Raw genomic sequence first — 22747 nt, 5'->3', positions numbered from 1 at the left:
CGACTTGGTCCATTTTTTATTATAATCTATATTTTTTATATCATCTTCTCAATTTCAATCTCAATGTTTTATGGGTTCGTGGCACCTTACCTATTTAATATCTCAAATCTAGATCGGGTCAAAGAGAATGAACTATGTGGTTATGCTGTAAAAGCATTTGAAATCATATAGTGAACTTTTTTAAATTAAGGTGCATTTGGTATTCTTTTTGTAATGCTTTTTTGGGATGCATTCCAATGATGTATACCAAACGCAACCATAAAATAAACAGGGCATCATCTTTCTTCCTCATTTATAACCTGTTTTTCTCTAAACTAATGAAAGCACATTTGAAAGTGAGTATTTTCGAAGGTCTATAAGTATTCCAAGGTTTATATAGTTGAAGTTCGTTTCATCATCAGAAGAAGAAGGTGATAAAGTTCGATCGGAAGAGTGAAGAGTTGTAGGCAGCCTACGACTTGGGCTGCAAGCATGGAAATAAAATATTAAAAAAAATGCCAACGGCAATCAAGGGGTAAAGAAAAAGACTATGAAGATTGATTCAAAAGAGCGAAATATTCAGCCAATTAGGGACATTGTACCTAAGTCGGATGAAGTCAATATTTCCAAAAGTTCCTTTTCTAAGTCTCATATAGTCCTACTTTCTTGTAACAACAAGCTACAACATTTGCTATGTTTCAACTTGTCTTTGACAAGACAATATAGTTCATGTGTTCTTTGTTGACAAGTTGACAATGACCATCGATGAGTTTTCGAATGGAATAAAACGTGTTCTCTACAAACACGTGATTGCGAGGATCTCGCTCTTGATTCTCTACTTGTGGTTCCATGGAACATAGTTCCATATGAGCTTGTGGCCGCCTTTTTGGAACGAAGCTGGAGACCATGAGCAATAGCTGGTGTATGAGCAACGGACCCTATGCCCTTTCTCACCTCTCCATTGCCTTTTTCCTCCGCTTTTATCCTGTAACTATGATCAAAAGACATTTGGGTGTATATAATTTAACTTTCCCCCAATTCCTTAACAATCCTACCCCGTACTCCTTGCAAAACCAACGAGGCCTAAGATTCATCCTACTGTTCTCCCCACCAATAGGCGGGTCCAATTCCCATAACAATCATGCCACATATTCCTCACAAAATAAATGGGGCCTAACGAATCTCTATTTTCAGAATATAAACCTGCTAGATCCTAATATTATTCTTTTTGGGTAAATAGAAAAAAGATATATAATAATAGTCACATGGACAACCAAAAGCTGCAGACTCTCAGAGCTTGTAAACCCAAGGAATGAATATGGTCAATCTTCTATTATTAGCTTTTAATACAAACATAGGGTTCAAATAAGCATAGATGAGTTTTCAAATCCTAAAAAGATGCTGCCACCTCGATGGCGGTAATCCACAATGAGTCGTGAAGAAACCCAAACAAAAAGGTCTTACTAACATTTTGATAGTTGATTCGCCGGAAAGTGCGTGAATGCAAAATCATATCTATTTGGTATGATTTATGGATTCCATGCATTCAAGCTCGAACTCTTTCCTCAATTGTTACATCACATCCTTTTTATATCACAAAGTTGATGATCTTATGATACATCATGCATGGGACACTAATTTGATTATCTCATCTGTCCCCAATTGACTGTCAAATTAATTTGAAGTATTCGTCTCAACAACCACTCATATATGGATATTATTTTGAGGAAATTACCTAGATTCACTAGATAAAATAATTTATTACAAGTTAAGAAGCTTTAAAGTTTATTTTACATTCATTAATTTCAAGTTTAAAAATTATTACCTAATCCCCCAAGTTAGTTATTGTTCATGGGGCCCAATAAAAAATAAAAGCAAATTTCCTAAAATAGTCCCAACCTTATTTAACGTGCACAACCGCTAAGGTGGAATTATATTAGTTGGGTCTCGAAAACCAACGTGATCACCTAAAATCACATTGTTTCCTTCTCGTCCCTTTTGATATTCTATCATGAGATCCAATTCTTGGTGATAGAAGTAAGAAGAGCAACAATGGGGAGAGAAGATGACCACCACAACCTTGCAGTCACTATGGCAAATTCAATATTCTCCCTGAGCTCATCGCTAGGCTTCATGCTCTTGTAATCCAAGAAGGGATGGAGCTTTAGGTAAACCAAACGATCGTACAACAATACAGTGATGTTGCGCTTGGTGTCTATCCCTCTGTGGTTAATGAAGACTTCGTACAGCTTAGTGGGCCTACAAGTTGTCCTACTGCAAGTGCTAGTTTTCCTTCTGCCATCAAAAAACTTGCTACCCAACTGCTTGGATAGCGAACGATGCATCCCTTTTCCGTTCAATTACAGAAAAGCTGGAAGCGCTTGTGTGCTACGTCGAACCCATCAGTTTTTTATATGCCTAGCTAATCCAACATACATAAATAATTGTTTCTTTATTCACTATTTCATTCTCTATCGCTGGCCATTCATTTTTTAAAATTTATTTATCTGTTATCTTTTTCTCCTTCTTCTTCTTCGTGCCATTATTCTTGAGGTTAGAAGAAAGAATTGGTAATTCTCTTTGTTCTTTCTTCAATTACTGGTTTGATTTGGTCTGGAGAGGTCGCTAAAGCCTAGAGGTCTGAAGCTTTTTTCAACTTTTCGAGATTGGAGTGGTCATCGGCTCTTATCGTTTTTTATTTTTGTTTTCTTTAATTTTACTTTTGGGGTTTTTTTTTTTTTTTTTTAGTTGCAGGTGGCTTGATTTTGGTTTGATTGTTCTGTTGTCGAAGAAGATCTAAAAGGAGCAATGCTATGAATTTGTTTCATTGTGCGTTTGATGACGATTTCGTTGTTCGATTACGTGGAGAAGAATTTGGAAGTTCAGTGGAGTTTTTTTCCCCAGTTAGTGCTTCTTAATGCTTGGGCAACTATGTTTTTTCACTTCGATTTGGAGGGATCTGAGTCTCTGGTTCTATCTTTTGTCGTGGGTCATCTTTGATGCCAAAGGGACGAGAAGGAAACAATGTGATTCTAGGTGATCACGTTGGTCCTCGAGATTCAATTAATGTGTTTTGCACTCAGCAATTATGCACGTTAAGTAAGTTGGAGTTATTTTAGGAGGTTTGCTTTCTTTTTTTCTTGAGCCTCATGAACAATGACTAACTTTAGGGATTAAGTAAATATTTTTAAACTTTAAACTAATGTATGTAAAATAAACTTTAGACCTTCTTAACTTGTAATAAATTATCTTATCTAGTGGATCTAGATAATTTCCCCTATTATTTCTATCTGATGCTCTTAGACATTGGAATACATCATATTGGTAGATCTATGAGATTGATTATTCAGTATAAGAGGGTTTGGAAACACATATGGAAGTTGAAGGTAATCCCAAATTGAAGGTGTTTATAGGGAAAGTTTTGTTTGGTTGGATACTTGGATTACCAACAAAAAATGAAACCGGCTATTGTTATGCCATTGGATCCAACTTGTGAATTCTATAGCGTGAGCAATGAATATGACTAGCATATATTTTTTTGATGTGAATTCTCTAAATAGATATGGTGTGCAGGCCTTTGGGCTTGAGGACAGGACATCTAAGCTCATTCACCATATCTTCAATTCCTTGTTGGCTCATTCTATAAAAAAATAAATAGGTCTATTCTTACATACATATGGAAAATCAAAACCAAACTTTAATAACATCATAATGGTCTAATAAGAGCATTTTAAGTTAACTTGATAAGAAGCCAAACTAAGCTGGACAGAATCCGAAAATGAATTTTGGCTTTAACACTTTGTGTTGTTACTTGCTCCTGAAAAACTGTTGGGGATGATGGGCACGATATGTACAACTAAGCAAGGGTAAGAGAGATTTGGAGCAAACTTTGAAAAAAAACTCTCTAATACCCAAATCAGTGCCACAATAATAGTAATACAAGGGAAAGCAGCAACGTTTGTGAGTTTTTTTTTCTAAGATGTAAAGAATCCTTATGATCATTTCTCTGAGAGTCATTTTATATCTACTCCTAGTTCATTTGGCTATATACACGGACTGTTACATGACTGCTACTAGTCCTCTCCCTGAGAGTGTTCATCTCCGCCTTGGGCGTGTTTTCGAGCTCTGACTTCTTTATCATTTTATGTTTTCTACCATCTTATTTGGATTCCTATGGAGGAACCAACATCAACACAACCTATAACTGTAGCAATTGCGCCAGCGCCAGCGCCAACGTCACAACCTCTCCCAGGCACACCTTCTTTGTTTATAGATGAGCAGCATGATAGTAATGAGGATGCTTTCATTATTGACGAGGAGACTAAGGATCATATTGCAAAACGAGAAGCCAAAACTTTGATCGGCCAAATCATTGTGGGGAAACCATACCGTAGACAAGCCATTTCTAAAGCTTTGATCACGGCTTGGAATGTCAAGTGTGGAGTTGGTGTTACATCGCTTCCCCATGATCGTTATTTGTTCTCTTTCGATCACCCAATTGACATGAAGAATGTTTTGGCAGATGGACCATGGTATGTGAGTGGAAATCTTTTGGTCCTAGAGAAATGGAAAACTAATGGTACTTGGGGTTTTCTTCATGTCGACTTTTGGGTGCATTTACATGGGGTTCCACTGGAGTTATGCTCCTTAGATTTTGCTCTACAAACTTGCAACAAAGATTGGCCCTGCCAAGCAAGTGATGTTTATTCAAGGTTTCCAGGGCAGCCAATGTATTTAGTTCTACTAGTGTCAGGTGACCTTGGACATTCGACGTCCTTTAAGGGTGGAGATTCCTATTAAGCGGCGGTCTAAGATCAGAACGATGGTAACTATTACCTATGAAAGGCTGCCTAGTTTATGTGTTTTATGTGGTCTTCTTGGTCGTTGTTTGACTTTTTTTGAGGCTGAATCAACACACCGTGAGCTACATGGATGTGAACCAAACTATTCATGTCGTAGTCGTCCCATCCCATCATTCTCGGTTACACTACGAGCAACCGTACTGAGCCCTCGTTTAATCGAGAACGCACCACATAAAATGGCTCAGGAAGATTCATCTATGTCATCTACTTCAACTAGCAATGCTTAATTCTTCCATGTTGCATCTTCAATCAGAGCCGGATAAGGAGTTCCACGTTCGCCGCCGATCACCAAGCACAGTCAAAGGTATGGGCCAACTGTCAATCTTGTGCCTCTAAATGAGGAAGTAACGGTTCCTCTTGTCCCTATTGTAACATCTAGCCATGTAATGTCATTAACTCTGCCAATTACTATTCCACAACACCCGCACATTCAATCAATTCCTTCAAAACCCAACGTTATTCCTTATCACTATAACCATCCCACTTCCTCATATTCAAACCCCCACATTACACCACCCCACTTTAACCTTCCCTCCCCCCAAAACCCACTCATTACTCCATCCCATTATTTGAATTCCATTACTCCCTCTACCACTAGTAACCAATCCACCTCCCTAAACCCACACGTTCCTCTAGACATTTATTTAAATTCTGTTACTCCTAACATTAGTGACCGTCCCACCTCCCGTAATCCACATGTTACTCCCTCCCATTATCCACCTCCAACTATAACTCCCGCACATGACATTCTTAATTACCTCCACAACCTACCTAGAATACTAGAAATTAATCTGGTGTTAACTGCCCTCCTTCCGTACCTATCAGGTTGCACCCTATCAGCTCCGCCTGAAAGCTTATCATATATACATCCCTCTCCTCTCCCATTTGATACTCAACCGACTTCTACTGTCCCATATCATTCTCAATCACTTCCAAACTTTCATGGCCATATTGTGTGTTCCTGACAATCTCCTAAGAGGCCGCTAGTGTCAAAGGAGGAATCATAATGCTTGGAGGATATTGAAATGGCCGCGCATGACACATTGGAATCTCTACCTTATTTTTTAGGGGAGACCCCGTGGTGGATGGGGAGCAGCACCACAAGAAACAATGAAAATATTGGGATGGAACTATCAAGGGATGGGGAGGTCCTCGACAATTCGTTCCTTTCATCACCTCCTCAAGCACGACCACCCAGATATTGTGTTCCATATGGAAACAAAGAGTCGTAAAGCAAGCATTGTCAAGCTATGTTGGAAAGCTAAGTTCCACTCAAACTTTACTATTGATCCCTATGGTGCAGTGGGTGGTCTTGCTATTTTATAGAAAGATGGTATCACTTTGAATGTTCTATCTTTTGACTCTCGACTTATTGATATGGAGGTTAGTTCATCTATTGAGCCTTCCTTCTATCTTACTTGTGTTTATGGTGACCCACTAAAGCATATGAGGCAATTGGTATGGGACCGTATTACTGCTATTGGGAGGTCAAGGCATGGGAATTGGGTATGTCTTAGTGATTTTAATTTGTATCTCTCCTGGCATGAAAAATCAGGAGGGAAACAGACTCCCTCCAGGAACTCTGATATTTTCAGGGTGTTTGTGAATTCATGTAATTTTCTCAACTTGGGTTTTCATGGCCCACTCTTTACATGGAATAACAAGCGATCTGGAGCTTCAAACATTCGGATCTGATTAGATCGAGCACTTCGCAATCCTGAGTGGCGGCAATCATTCTCTGAGGCTTCACTTTTTGTTAAGTCAACTATTGGCTCTGATCATTGCCCGATTCTCATTGATACCTTGGGAGGAAGATCAAAGGGACGGCGCCCTTTCCTGTTCGAGTCTATGTGGCTACACACCCAGATTGCCCTAATGCTGCCCCTAAAGGTTGGTCAATTAACCCTTCAAGTGCTGCGGTTCAAGTTCTATTGGGGAAAGTCCAAAATTCCCAACAAGTTTTCAATAAATGGAACAAGGATATATTTGGCAACATCTAGGAGAATATTAAGAGCCTCAAAGCCGAGCTGGAGCACATTCAAAGCCTTCCATCATCACTTTTCTCTCAACAATGTGAGTCCGAAATTCAAAAATTGCTTGACGTGGAGCTTCAAAAGGATAAGGAAATGTGGTGGCAAAAGTCAATAAATACTTAGTTGCAATGTGGCGATAAGAACACCTCATTTTTTCATGTTTCGACTTTGTAGAGGCGTCATCAAAACAAGATCCTTAAGCTCAAGTCCCTATCAAGTCAATGGTCATCCTCTGAGTCAGATGTTTCAAAAATTTATGTTCTTATTTTCAACATATTTATGCTTCTGAGCCTGTTGATAATGAGGCTTTAGTTGAGGTTTTGAATGTTGTAAACCCTGTAGTGACAGAGGAAAATTAATGACTCTCTATGTAAGCCCCCAACAATAGAGGAAGTTCGCATATCTCTCTTTGCTATGGGCCCCTTGAAGTCTCCAGGGCTAGATGGATTTCCACATATTTTTTTCCAGCGCTATTGGGATATTGTAAAAGACGATTTTTTTTCCTATGTTGCAGAGTTCTTTGCTACAGGTCACATTCCTTTGGAGTTAAATAAAACTCTTATAAGCCTTATTCCTAAAGTTGTTCATCCGGAGTCAGCGGACTAATTCAGATCCATAAGTCCATGCAATGTAATTTTCAAGGTTATTACCAAGCTGATTGCGGAGCGGTTGTAGGGTGCATTACATCAAATTATTGATCCAACTCAATCTGCATTTATACCAAATCGGCTACTATCTGATAGCATTTTAGCAGCACATGAAATGTTCCATTATATTAAGAAGCAAAAAAAAAGGCAAAGTCAAGTTTCTAGCACTCAAGTTGGATATGCGAAAGGCATACGAAGGGTATAATGGAGATTTATTGAAGGTATGCTCTTAAGGTTGGGCTTTCGTCAGTATTGGGTTGACCTTGTGATGGCATGTATCCAGTCTGTTTCATATAAGCTCCTAGTCAATGGGGGTATCAAGGGCTTTATTGTTCCAACCCGTGGTATCCAACAAGGAGATCCTATTTCCCTCGCCACGTTTATTTTATACTCACAAACACTCTCATTTATTATTTCTCATGCACAAAATCTTGGCAATCTTCATAGCATCAAAATCCATCATAGGGGTTCCCCATTGACTCATTTGCTTTTCACTGATGATTGTTTACTTTTATCACAAGTGAGGCTTCATGAGGTCACAACTCTTAAACATTGCCTGGATCTTTATTACAAAGCCATGAGGCAGTCTATAAATCTTCAAAAGTCTTCTCTTACATTCAGTCCTAATACTCATGAAAGATTCAAGCGTTGGTTTTCAAGAGTTTTAAAAGTGCCATATGGTGATGGCCCATCTAAATACTTGGGATTACCAACTGACATTGGAATATCTAAGAAGGTTTTATTCCAAGAGGTGAAGGAGAAGACTCTTGGGAAGTTGCAAGGTTGGAAGAATAATTTTCTATCTCATGCTGACAAGGAAGTTATATTTGAAGGCTGCTATTTCACCTATGTCAAATTTTGTGGGGTCGCACTTTAAACTGTTAGTATCTCATAATGGCTCGATAAGGAAGGCAACATCAAACTTTTATTGGGGCCCCACCCCAAGATCCATTGGATTTCTTGGTCTCATCTGTGTCGTGCAAAGTCAAAGGGGGGCCTAGGCTTTAAAGATTCAAAAATTCATAATTAAGCTTTATTGACAAAGGCAGCTCGGCAGCATTGGTCATCCCCGGACACCCTTTGGGCCCGTCTAATGAAGTCAACTTATTTCCCAAACTCAAGTTTCCTTGAGGCGAGGTTGGGTAGCAAACCATTATGGGGATGACAGAGACTTTTGGAAGGAAGGAAAACTCTCCTCAAAGGTTTACTTTGGCAAATAGGAAGTGGGAAAAATGTGAACATATGGCAAGATAGATGGGTACCTTCTCTCCCCAAGTTCAAGATTCAAGAGCCAAAACCAACTAGTTGCCATATGAACTTGGTTGTAGAGCTTATTGATCCCATCTCTAGACGTTGGAGGATAGATTTACTGCAACAATATTTTCAACCACATACAAAGGAGACTATTCTTAAGGTAAATTTGAGTCTATATCAAAGAGTTGATAAGCAGGTTTGGGGTCCTTCAAAGAATGGCCTATTTTAAGTCAAAACGACATACCAGTTGCTTTCAAATGAGGCCCAAGATGCCATCGCCACAGGTGCATGATCTTCTCGTCTTCACCAATGGGATCATGTCCCAGACTCAACCTAGAATCGCATATGGGCTATAAAGACTCTCCTAAAAATTAAAAGCTTCATTTGGAGAGCTTGTACGCAAGGGATAGCATCAAGGGAGGGTCTCCATTCTCGACAAGTACCAATTGATCTTTCATGTTGTCGGTGTGACACAGAAAATGAATCAGTTGATCATATTTTGCTTGGTTGCTCTTTTGCACGCTTGGTTTGGTTTGGCAGTAGCCTTTCATACTTGCCTCTATCAGATCATATCCCATTGCTCCATGAATGGCTAGGAAGTTGGGATGCTCTATTCCGATCAAATAAGAAGCTTGCCCGTGAGTCGCTTTCTAGAGAATATTTCCTTTGCTGGTATCTATGGTGTACAAGGAATGATCTGGTTTTCAATGTCAAGATATGGACCCCACAATAAATGATAACGGTGGCGGAAAAAGACTTAGGTTGAATTCACTACAGTTAATACAAGGGATCATCAACAGAATGTAGCAACGGGCGGGTCTATTCATGCACAATTTGAGAAATGGTCACCCCCAGCTCCGGGTTACATCAAAGTTAATTGTGATGCGGTGCTTCCCCGAGGGACTTCGTAAGGTGGTTAGGGCTTTATTTTCAGAGACCAGTTTGGAGGACTGACTAAGGCCATCTCAGTTTCTCAATGCCTAAGTTCAGTAATTCAAGGAGAGACACTGGCCATCAGATATGCTTTATCTCATGCTTTGGCTTTAGAATATCTACATCTTTAAGTAGAATCGGATAGCAAGGAGGTTGTTAATTTACTTCAAGACTGTAATGAAGTACCACCTCTAGAGGCGGCAACACTAGTCAATGATATTAGGCAGCAGTGTTATTTATTTGCTTCCATTTCTTTCATTTGTATTCCAAGGGCTTTGAATAATGTTATAGATGCCCTGACACGGAAGGCCCTGTCTATCATGTATTTGACAGATTGACCATATTTTATTTCTTGGCTTCTCTGTAAGTATGAAGCTAATGATTGTACACATGTTTATCACCATCATTAAATTTGTTCTTTACCAAAAAAAAAAAAGAGTCCTCATTTTTGGAGGTCGTTTCTATTTTCATAATGGGAGAGATTGAGTCGGATGGAGAGGCTCCCAATGTGAGAAAGTGGAATCTTCCTCGGATCCAAGACCCGAGAATAATCCTTACTCGCGAGTGTGCCTGATTTCCTTTTACGTTGACTGGCCTAACTTTTCTCGTGGCCCATGTTGACTATCCGTGGATTGACCATTTTTATCCGTATAACTTTGATGTCGATTTGTTGTATTCTCAGCCCAAAACCGATCAGCCTGACTGAAACTGAACCGAATCGATCGATTGACAGTTTGACACCCATGCAGTGAATGGGAAATAAATGCGAAATTCTTTCCTCCACCGAAGGGTGTAAAAGTAAAACCGCGGAAATTGTCGTAAACCCTAGCAAGAGTCTCAAGAATGGCTCTGCTTCTTCCCATCGTATCTTTTCCTATCAACAGCCGATCCCTCCTTTCCTCGTAAAGCCACAGCTACATATGGTTTGATGCTCCAAAGCCTCCTCCGTTAACTCAGACTTACTTGTTGCTTCCTGAAACACAGAGACCAGAAGAGTGGATGGCAAGCGACACTACGCCACCACTCGTTGATCAAATGGCCGCCGCAACCCTCGACGATGGTCCCGATTCTTCTGCATTGTGGGCCCAATTCTCGGATCGCGTACTCATTCGGTCCATCGTTTGCCGCTCCGATGGTGGAGCTGGCCTAGCCGGCCAGAAGGTCAGGGTGGGTGGCTGGGTCAAGACCGGTCGGGAGCAAGGCAAGGGCAGCTTCGCCTTTCTTGAGCTCAATGACGGCTCTTGCCCTGCGAACCTCCAGGTCATCGTGGAGAAGGAAGTTTCTCCTCTCGAACAACTTGTCCAGACTGGTACCTGCGTATATGTTCAAGGGCAGCTCAAGGAACCTCCTGCAGGAACCAAGCAGAAGGTGGAGCTTAGGGTTGAGAAGGTCATCGATGTTGGCCCTGTTGATCCTGCTAAGTACCCCTTACCCAAGACTAGGCTCACCCTAGAGTTCCTCAGAGACTTCGTGCATCTTCGAGCCAGAACCAATACGGTGATTTTTTCTTCTCTTCTCCTCTCTATGTGAACTCTGCTCTGTTCAATTTAGTTGATTTAATTGGTTGTGGTGCAGCATTAAATCTGCATGATAAGCAGAATTTCAATTGCCTAAATGGTTGAATAGTTGAATTTGACAAAAGAAATCTGGTATGGCGTTGAATAGGGCTGATTGGAGATATAGGATCCATGTAGCTGACTCCATTTAGTTGGGATAAGGCTGAGTTGAGCTGAGTAGCGTTGAATTGAATTTAACTTATCCTCAACTAGCGTGCATCCCAATGGATTCTTCTTCTTCTTATTATTTTTGACGAGTAGGATGCGGATTATTAATGAAATAAACCTTAACTTCAAATTTGATATTTGTAAAGAATCAGTCATCGTGGGACTCGATCCGTTAAAATTTTAATAGCTAGTTGTGGGGTTCTTATTATTCATCGTTGATGGGAATGGCTGTGCTATTCAAGAAGCAGTTGTTGAATAAAAGTACACAAAAATTGTACAAGTTAATGAATTTATTAGATTGTTATTGAATTTGATGTCTTAAACCAACCAAAGGACTGCCACTTAGCCTGCAAATTGCAATAAATATTAAAATGTGTTTTGTGTATGTTTTCAGATATCTGCCGTCGCCCGAATCCGAAATGCTTTGGCATATGCAACTCACACATTTTTTCAGAAGCATAGCTTCCTTTATGTGCATACTCCTATCGTTACGACTAGCGATTGTGAAGGTGCAGGTGAAATGTTTCAGGTTACGACTTTGTTTAGTGATGCAGAAAAGTTGGAGAAGGAATTGAAGCAGAATCCCCTACCATCTGAATCTGAAATAGAAGCTGCTAAGCTTATTGTAAAGGAGAAAGGAGATATTGTCGGGCAACTAAAATCTGCTCAAGTGAAGAAGGAAGAAATCACTCCTGCTGTGTCTGAGCTTACAAGAGCAAAGGATAGTCTTGCAAGGCTGGAAGAGAGGTCCAAGGTCAAACCTGGTCTTCCACAAAAGGATGGGAAAATTGATTACTCTTGTGATTTTTTTGCTCGTCAAGCGTTTCTGACCGTGTCAGGACAACTCCAGGTTGAGGGTTTTGCATGTGCTCTGAGTAATGTTTATACGTTTGGACCAACATTCCGAGCCGAGCACTCACATACATCAAGGCATCTGGCAGAATTTTGGATGGTGGAGCCAGAAATAGCATTTGCAGACTTAGAGGTATTTGAAATATGAATCAGTTTATTTCCATGAGCTTATTCAATGTTTGAGAATCTTGATTACACTTAAAAGGTGGTTGAGTTGAACTCGAGAACTGGATTCGGCTTGAGACTTTGTGAAAGTGTAGAAATTAATCAAGTAGTCGTGCTTGAAGTTGGTAGAAGTTTACTTGATTTGAGTACAGTTGACTAAGTGACTAACTCTTCTGCCCTCAATTAGAATAAAAAAATTTAAGAAATATTTGAAAAAGAATAGGAGAAAGGATACTCACTCTCGATATGGTGGAAACTTAGGTTTCGACCCCCAAACAATGCTTTTTTTTGTCTGATTTTTTGTGTACAACCTATTTTAAACATTTCTAACACATTCACATCATTAGTTTTATAAAAAAAAACACATAAAGTCTTACTTTTGTGGTGAACTAAAGGTTCGATAATCATTACGCTGACTTGTTGGGTTAAATTCTGAAACTTTACTACATAATGACTATTTATAGTCTACAATCTACATCAAAACATAAGACATAATCCAAATGATCCAAAATAGATAAAAATATTACATCTTCGACAATTATCTATCAACACTGAACAATAGTGACTCAATTACTCAACACTCGAAAGTAGTGACTCAATTCCAAGTAGAGTGTCTTGGCGGTTCCATCCAAGTAGTGACTCACTACCCTCAAGGCACGCATGTTATCTTTTCTAACATTATTTAGTAAGCTATATATATACCTTATATCAGAAAAAATCAATATTAAGTCACATCAAGTCATTAATATCAACATTTAACCGCATCAAATCATAAAAAATCAACATTAAGTCACATTAAGTTATAAAGAATCAACATTTAGAGAAATGCTCTTGTTCTATAATAAGTTTTGACTGTCAAATATTTTTATTTTTACATGAGACTTTTTGTATTACACATAACATAAAATCAGCTTTCCAACAAGTCTAAGATTACTTAAATCTGAGTTTTAATGACATAGTTATGTTCCGGTCAAACTTATTTTAAAGTGTGCGAATGCTGTTAAAATTGCCTGAATGAAAATAAATTTAGGGATATCAAAACAAAATATTATCTTACCGTACTTTTGGTTTTTAACAATGTTTTAGCATTATAGGATTTATAAAATTTTCATAATTGAGAAAAACCCTAGCATTTAAAAGTTGAAAATCGCCCCTATAACCAAAATCTAGTTTTTGTTCTTAGACTGGGGGTTGACTTTTTATCCTTTAGGAATTTGATTTTTAAACTATTTTTATTGGATTCAAATAGGGGGTATTTCCTTATTTATGAATCATATCTTAAGTAAATGAAAATCTACTTAAATGATATTTGACATAAATAAGTGCCAAAAAATGAAAATCTCCACTGTTTCCCCAAGTTTCCCACACTTAGGAGACAAAATGCACAAGAAAAGGTCGAAATTTCTCATGTTTCAATTGAAACATGGGAATTTTGGTCTAAACCAGGTCGAAACAGGAGATTTTTTAAAATCTCCTATGGTTTCGTTTCGACCTGTGTTTCGTAAACTCGAGCGAAACATGCGAAATTTGGTTTATGACCTGTGTTCGCTCGAATTTACGAACCATGCCAGTTGGTTTTCACTGGAAGAGTTGTTAGTAGCATGGAATGTTCTTGGAGTTCAAACATATTGGTTGTTGAAGGGAAGGCATATCGATTTGGTTTTGTTTCATCTTCTTTTTGTCAGTGAAATTGAAGTTCAGGCACAGGGATTGTTCCTATCATTTCACAAAATTTCTTGAAACCTATTTCATAATAGTTAAGATAGACAGGATGGTAAAGAAACTTAATCAAGCCTAACTTATACAGCACATTGATCATGTAATGATTTCAGAATTAATTAGAACCAAGGACTAAAACCAGAGCTAGAGAAAGGAGAGGAAGAAGATGGAAGAGATGAGAGAATGGAGAGAATGCTGTGCGATAGAGTGTGCCCTCTATCGTGACCAGACACTGTTATTTGTAATAATCAGAATAGACTCTTAGTAGTTCATCTAAGATTCTAAGATCTATTACATATTAGAAATAAAACTCTTAGCTAAGCCTAATGTCTAATTACAGTTGGTAATGCCTTGAACTCCCGTCCTCATACACTTAAACTACACACTTTATCAATGTATAATTGTAATTCCCCTTGCTCCTGTTTTGGTATTTTGTTTTATTCAATAAAATAAAAAATTTCATACGCTTCCTTAAAACTCCACTTTTGGGCCTTATAGTTCAGCCCATGATGACAATAAATACCAAAAAATAAAGACCAACCCAAACCTAGCCTAAATTTAAATTGAGTCTTAAACCAGGCCTGCATTTTTCCCTTCTTGTTATAAAATACTAATACTTGAGTCTTATAATGAGGACAAATCTCCACCACTCGACCAACATCCACGATCATTGGCTTTGGTGATATGATGATAAATCAACAATGCTCAATTTCCTTATGTCCTAGATTTTGGGGGAAGAAAGAAATCAATGGTCTCAATCTCTACAAATTGTGCTTCCTCAATTGGAATCATCACTTGATGATCATCGAGTTCTTTTGCCATTGGATCTTCTTCCACTCCTGATTCATTTTTTGAAGCTTCCATCACATTATTGCATAGATGCATAGTTGTCACGGAGTCTAGGTGACCCAAGGCGGCCAAGGCCCACCTAGGAGATGCTTTGACAACTATGCATAGATGTCTAGCTGATGCAGTTGGGCGATGGAAGGGATCTCTTTGATTTGGAAATTTTCTTATCCGGATCCGCATCACTCGTATTATCGGCAAGCTTTCAAAATTCTGATTGGAGATACAACAATTCATCCTCAAATCTCTTCATGCTTCTCTCCTTGTGAAGTTGAAGAGCAAGAAAATCGTAATCGGTCATCATTAGAAATAAAGATTTCGGCTCTGATACCAAGTTGATGCAGACAGATCAATCAAGGTGGATCTGCAGGTGATGGGCCAATCAAGATTCTGTTTCAAGAGCTGATATTACCTGGATATACCAATCAGATATGATGGCTATGAATGCTCATATCTAATCTTTGATATAATGGCTCAGATTTAAGGGGAATATCGCCAGAATTCAAATATAATTTTTTTTTTTTGATTTAAAGGTAAGGAGTAAACTAGCTAATAGGAGCAGTCGAGGGATAGTGTGGAGGAGATAATTAGGATCTAAATGAACATGCGATGTAAGGAAGGAGGAGGTAAAGAGAGGGTTGTCGATGGGTGATGAAGAGGGAAGAGATAAGGAAAGAGAGGATCCTCTTACCAAATCAAGAGAAGGTGCCAGAACAAAAGCAATAACAAACTATAATCCATTCCAATCAAATCCAAATCTTGGGGGGTGGGAGGTCGGTTGATTACATTCCTTATCTATAGAAACTGAAATAAAATATCCTAGATTGATTCAACTACTATGACTGTCCTAAACTAATCGAAAGACTAACAACCTAAGATAAGATGATGGGACCCACTAAGAAAATAAGAATTTTCGCACAGCCGCCTTAAAACTCCACTTTCGGGCCTTATATTTCATCCCATTACAACAATAAATACTAAAAGCTAAAGCCCAACCCAAACATGTACTAAAACCTAGCCTAAAAATTTATCAGAGCCTTAAACCGGGCCTGCATTAGTGGCATACTTACTGCCACCCACCACACTTTCGTACCACCATACAAGACTCACAAGTCAACACCTAGCAACAAAGATCATCAAGAACTAGAAGAACAATGAAAAGCAGGTCAAATGATCCTAAGGTTGGGATTTCTACTTCCAACAAACCATGGGTATTAGTTAATAGTCCTACAATGATCTATGGAATGCCAGTGAGTGATTGGGACATTTCCCCTTCCATCCCACGCATATTACTTATTGCAACTTGATGTAGATCCCCATCATAGGCTACACTAATGCAGGAGGGAGATCCAGCCAAGCAGTCATCGACCCAGCCTTAAGGCTGATTCGATCTCCATCTATTAAAGGCCCCTCGGCCAGCAAGATGGGCCCATCGATCCGCTTAAGGTAAGTCAGCCACTTAAGTGTTAATTTAATTTAGTCATTGGTTAATAAAGGCCCAATTAGGCCCATCGATTTATAATTCAATAAGGCCTATTAGTGGCCATCGATTCACTTGTAATCGAGCCCATAAGTGGCTATAAGTTAGTAAACACTTAGTTACCTAATTTGTATAGGTTTCTAATGTTGGATCTAGTAGGAGTACAACTCCTAGCTCTAATGTGACTGCTATTAGTGTAGTTTTTTCCCTCTATTTAAAGAGGAACTCTTATACTCATAATTTCAGAACTGAATAAACAAAGATTGCAGTCAATTGCTTCTAAACAGCCGAGATAGCTGTGGGTGAGATGCCCGGGCCTAGATAGCCATTCCCATCCACATTCCTCTTGTCTGTCCTCTTAGTTTTCTGATATTGATTTATGTTTTCTGTTTGCTGTTATTCTGAGAATCCGGAGAAGAGTTTCAGATCTGTTTAAATCCTTCAAAGACCAGAACCGACCAGTCAAGAACCTCCCATACTTGAAGACTGTTGATCCTTGTATTACTCACATCTGAATTCAGTTTTGCAAACCCTTTTCAGAGGGTGTTTTAAACAGTCCCAAGGATCACTCGATCCTCATCTAAGTACTGCCCAAGCAGTTCAGCCTCGGTTCTTGAAGAGTTCTTCTTATTTCTCTCTCCAAGGCCAGAATTCAAGAAACTGTGTAACTCTCAACACAGCCATCAGAAGCCGATCAACTTTGGAGGTTTTATTCTTCATAACCAGGCCTACTTTCGACCTGAATCTGAGCTCCATCTGAGCTCTACAGATCCAGCCGCAGGATTTTCTCTCTCCTTGCGATTTGAGTTTTGGGCTGGGTTTTGCTGCTGCATTATCCTTTGTTGTTTGGGGGTTTATTTCTGGTCTTTTTTTTTTTTTTTTTTTTGGATCGTCTTATTTCTGGTCTTAGTTCCCTTGTTTCCCTATTGTTATCTCTGATTTTTTTTAAGCTACTTGTAGAGTCCTATTTGAGTTGGGTTTAGGGCTGTAATACATTGGGGGTAGTTGTCTTGTGTAATCTACTTCTACATTACAACTCCTCTGAAAAAGATGTATACATATTCCTTCACCTTTTGGGTAAAACTGTACCACGGTCCACCCTTGTGCCCACCTTTAGAGCTTGCTTGTTTATGTGATTGACTGATTGGCCGTCCAATGTGGTGGGGCTTTAGCATCATAATTAAAAGGGACCCTAATGCTGGGCCGGTGGGTCCTGAAGACCCAACTCGAATGGATGTGGGCCCACTTAAGCACTTAGAAGCCGAATACTGGAGACAATGGAAATTTGGTATTTAAATGAAAAATCACAATTGCGTGGCAGAGTTGTAATTTTCTTGGGATTCACTTAGAAGAGAAGCAAAGTGCTAAGGATATCTAACGTAACGCTAAAGGGTATTTTTGGAATCAAAGGCAAATAAGGGTACTAAGGAATAAGGGACTAAGGGGGGAACATTATGGAAAAAATAGAAAATAAGGGGTTAAAGGCAACTTACGATCTGTTTTTGGAGGTTGTCTTCAACCTCTGAACACCAAAACAGCGGTTGGGGAGGTTCGGCTAAAGGATGTATCCCTCGCATGGGGAGGTTCAATCGAGAAGGAGTGGTGAGGGTTGAGTCACAACTAGGAGTCTTCTGAATAGTAATTGGCTGTGGCACCGACGACTATGGGAAAGACCATATTAGCTGGTCTGCCATCAAACCTGTTGCTCAAGGTAAATCAGATATGTTCTTCAATGTATATTATACAAAAGAGGGGCTGGTTGGGACAGGGAACACAGGGATTTGAATCACCCGAGGAAGGGGCTCTCTGATCAATACCTCAGCCACAAAAGTAGAGAATGTGAGGAACTCAACCTAGATCTGGAAACTTGCAGACACCACCCAAAACTGAGTATTCTCAGGTAAAGAAAGAAACAACAGCAGAAAACCTGAAACAAATAGAAGGAAGAAGATAGAGAGAAGATCGCACAAAAGGGTGGGGGGGGTGGAGGAGGTCTTGTAGGGAGGAAGGAGAGAAAGAGAAGAAGGGGAAGACGAACCGCAGGGAAGAAGAAGGGGGGGGGGAGGATGGTTACAACCAAACCATTCAATTTAATTCTTCTTCAATTCTTTCTTTAATAATCTTGGACGTTGGCCTTACACATTATTAAAAGCAAAAGCAAAATTAAATCATACTAGGAAACCAATAGAAGAAGAATCCTATTCTAATTTACTAACAAAAAATATTAATCAAATCCAATAAGATAGAGAAAAGATATTAAAAGAATCCTAATCTAATCCACCTACTTAGGAATTAAAAATAAAGGTGCAAAATTCTTTCCGAAAATAAAGAAATCAACAATGCTGAAATCTCGATTCTCTCTAGCCTTAAACTTGGATCATGTTGTTGGTCCGGGTTCTCGAATGGGTTCAGGACGATCCATTGGAGTGTTGTTGCATCAAAACCCCTGATGTTTAGAAAAACTTATCAATAAGTTTTATAGAAGGAGAGAATCAACACCACTCGATCAATGGCTTCGATGGTGTAAAAACCCAGCAAACCTCACAATCAACGTTCACAATCTCTTGATGGTCATTAACAAATGATATAACTTTGATTGGAATTTGATGGCAGGGCTTCACAACTGAAATCGGACCATCGATCAGGTCTTCAGATGCAACCTTTATTGAATCATCCAGTTCATCTTGATTGTCACATCTAGTGTTAACCAACTCTTCTACCTGTTACTCAATGATTGTGATCACTCTGTTGAAGACATGGTGCATACAATCAGATGTGATCAGTGCTTGGTCTTTGATGTCCTTATGTCCAGTATCATGAATAATGTGACTTTGTTGTACGTCTGGGTTAAGGATGTGTGCCTCTATGATAGCAAGTCTTGTTGTAATAGCCTAGAGGGTAACAAATTGTGCTTCCCAGTCTGTCCTACTGGCAACCAACTTTGTATGGGCAGCTCTGAGCACTTCTTGATTAGTTTGGAGAACTTTCAAGATTTCTTCATTCTGTTGAAATAGTCTTTCCCATAATTCAGGTGAGACTATGTTGGTAAAAGGGGCTGACATGACTTGAAATAGGAACTTTCGCTCTGATACGAAATAATGCGGGGGTGGGTCTCGAAGACCCAACTCGAATCGATGTGGGCCCTCGTAAGCACTTAGAGGCCAAATACTTGAAACAGTGGTAATTTGGTAATTAAATGGAAAATCACAATTGAGTGGCAGAGTTGTAATTTCCTTGGGATTCACTTCGAAGAGAAGCAAAGTGCTAAGGATATCTAACGTCAGGCTAAAGGCTATTTTTGGAATCAAAGGAAAATAAGGGTACTAAGGAATAAGGGACTAAGGGGACGGCATTATGGGGAAAATAGAAAATAAGTGGTTAAAGCAACCTACGATCTGTTGTTTGGAGGTTGTCTTCAACCTCTGAACACCAAAACAGCGGCTGGGAGGTTCAGCTGAAAGGATGTATCCCTCGCATGGGGAGGTCCAATTGAGAAGGAGCGGTGAGGGCTGAGTCGCAACCAGGAGTCTTCTGAATACTAAGTGGCTGTGGCACCACCGACTGCAGGAAAGACCATATGAGCTGCTCTGCCATCAAACCTGTTGCTCAAGGTAAATCAGATCTGTTCTTCAATGTATATCACACAAAAGAGGGGCTGGTTGGGACAGGGAACACTGGGATCTGAATCATCCAAGGAAGGGGCTCCTTGATCAATACCTCAGCCACAAAAGTAGAGGATGTGAGGAACTCGACCTAGATCTGAAAACTGGCAGACACCGCCCAAAACTGAGTGTTCTCAGGTAAAGAAAGAAACAATGGCAGAAAACCAGAAACGAAATAGAAAGAAGAAGATAGAGAGAAGATGCACAAAAAAGGGGGGGGGGGGAGAAGCTGTCTCGCTGGACAAGGAGGGATTACATGGTTGGCTAGATGTTGTTTTTGTCTTATATTCTTTGCTCATGATTGACATAGCTATCTCTTTGACTTCAACATAGAAGCAACTCACAGTCTTTTTTGTCTAAGAGACCTGAAGAAGTGGTTTTTGTAACATAGTTGAATTTCAGTAACGGGCAAACTTTACTTGCATTTTGTAGGATAATATGAACTGTGCAGAGGCATATGTGAAATTTCTGTGTCAATGGTTACTTGACAAGTGCTTGGATGATATGGAATTTATGGTTAAGAATATCGATAAAATGGCCATCGATCGCCTCAAAATGGTTGCTTCAACCCCCTTTGAGCGTATTTCTTACACGGAAGCGGTGCAGCTTCTAGAGAATGTTACAGATAAGAAGTTTGACAATAAAGTGGAATGGGGAATAGATTTAGCATCTGAGCATGAAAGGTATGTGAATGTCTTGTGGGTCTGCTCTTCCTTATACTTGAGTTGTTTGTATTGATAGTGATGGCCTGCTCAATTTCTGCAGATATTTGACAGAAGTAATTTTTAATAAGCCTGTTATTGTTTATAACTATCCAAAAGGATTTAAAGCATTTTACATGAGGCTCAACGATGATATGAAGACGGTGGCAGCAATGGATGTGCTTGTACCCAAGGTATATCGATCTATCCTTTTAATTGGTGGTATACAGTCTTTGAGAGGCATCTCCTAGGCTTTATTTCTTGGTTTCATCTGTTGGTTGCTCTAATGTGAAGTGACTGACAATCTGTCATACAGAGTTGTGATGGTCTGAAATAATGACTTAGAAGATGTTTTATGTAGCATGAGCATACATTAAAGATCCTCGTGTTTGCTTCTCAGGTGGGAGAGTTGGTTGGTGGAAGCCAAAGGGAAGAGCGCTATGATGTCATTGAGAAAAGGTATGGATATTTAGTTTGTTTATACATGTTATGCTGCATAAGTAGTGATAACCCTGGATATTAAGGCTCTGGATGCATATATTTTCTGTGACAAAACTCATTTGAGTTGAATGTATCAGAATGTAAAATTGTATGCCATGTTACATTTGTGGCCGACTTTCACATTTCATCATTTTGAATCAGCTAGTAGAGCACTGTATCTGATTGCTTATATTACCTTTGTCTTTTATTTCAAGGATTTTAACAATTTGAGACCTTTTTGCTGTCAATTATACCATATTGAAGATGTGTCAAATGGTATATCTCAAAGGGGGAAAAAAAAAAGAAAAAAGAAAAAAGAAAAAAGAAAAAAGAAAAAAGAAAAAGAGAGAGCGCTTGGGCCTTGAATCATATGCTTGATTTGGCTTAAGCTTACCGTCATGCCTGAGGTTGGATTGGAGGCGACCTTGTCCAAGCCCCCTCACCGGCTTTGGTTCACCTGCCCACCCAGCCCACCTGATAGCCCCCGCTGGTTATTGAGCAGGTTCCCAATGTAATACATGCCGTTATTATAGTTTGTCTTTATAAGCCTATGGCTGATTTATAGTGGTGTGTCAGCTTGATAGTCGACACTTATTATAATTAGCCATAGCCCGTCAATCTTTTTGCATGGATTCTCATGCTCGTCCTTGCTTGGAATCTCTATATAGCCGATCTCATTAAGTTGGGATAGGGTTTTGGATGTTGTTGTTGTTGATGATGTAAAAGTTTTTGGCTGCTTAAATCTTTTTACCCAGGTAAGTTGTAAATTAACCCCATTATGAATGTGACAATCAGTTTCGTTTAGTGGTCCTCTTCCATTGAACTTAGACTGCTGTAATGTTTGCTCTTGAAACCTCACAAGATGGCATACTGGTGCTTTAACTGTTTTTCAGAGAAAAAGAAAAAAAAACAGTTCCATGTGGTTTTTGGAAATGGTAGTATCCCAGGCAAAACTTTGCTGATGAATCTTCCACTGTTTGTTGAGTTTGCGTTGGGAGTAATTAATGTTTGAAATCTTCAAGTGAGATGATAATTTATGAAATGAATCTTATATAACAGCTTAGGCATTAAGGTGGGGTTGGATTTTTATCTTGCAGGATACTGGAGATGGGGCTACCTCTTGAGCCATATGATTGGTACCTTGATCTGCGGCGCTATGGGTCTGTCAAACACTGTGGGTTTGGTTTGGGCTTTGAGCGCATGGTGCTCTTTGCTACAGGCATTGATAATATAAGAGATGTGATTCCCTTCCCCAGATATCCGGGAAGGGCGGATCTTTGAGATCTACTGTGAATGTTTTAGATTTTTCAGTGCCGGATTTGTGATTCTGAAACTTATACTCATTAAGTCATTATATAGAAATGGTTTGAATCAAACAAATTTTATATCATTGAGATAATTTCGTCCGCA

The 22747-nt window shown here is 39.3% G+C and overlaps 1 protein-coding gene across 1 annotated transcript; it reads left to right on the top strand.

Moving 5' to 3' along the window:
* Window positions 1–10509: 10509 nt before the first annotated feature.
* LOC122073924 (asparagine--tRNA ligase, cytoplasmic 1-like) lies at window positions 10510–22747 on the top strand. The gene is made up of 6 exons (XM_042638639.1): window positions 10510–11205; window positions 11827–12417; window positions 20589–20839; window positions 20922–21051; window positions 21258–21316; window positions 22435–22747. Exons 1-6 carry the CDS (start codon window positions 10708–10710, stop codon window positions 22616–22618), a joined length of 1713 nt encoding a protein of 570 aa, XP_042494573.1. The 5' UTR covers window positions 10510–10707; the 3' UTR covers window positions 22619–22747.

Source organism: Macadamia integrifolia, chromosome 3, assembly GCF_013358625.1.
Source record: "Macadamia integrifolia cultivar HAES 741 chromosome 3, SCU_Mint_v3, whole genome shotgun sequence".
Taxonomy (NCBI): Eukaryota; Viridiplantae; Streptophyta; class Magnoliopsida; order Proteales; family Proteaceae; genus Macadamia; species Macadamia integrifolia.
Note: the sequence above shows the minus strand (reverse complement) of the source record. Positions and strands in the feature narration are given on the sequence as shown.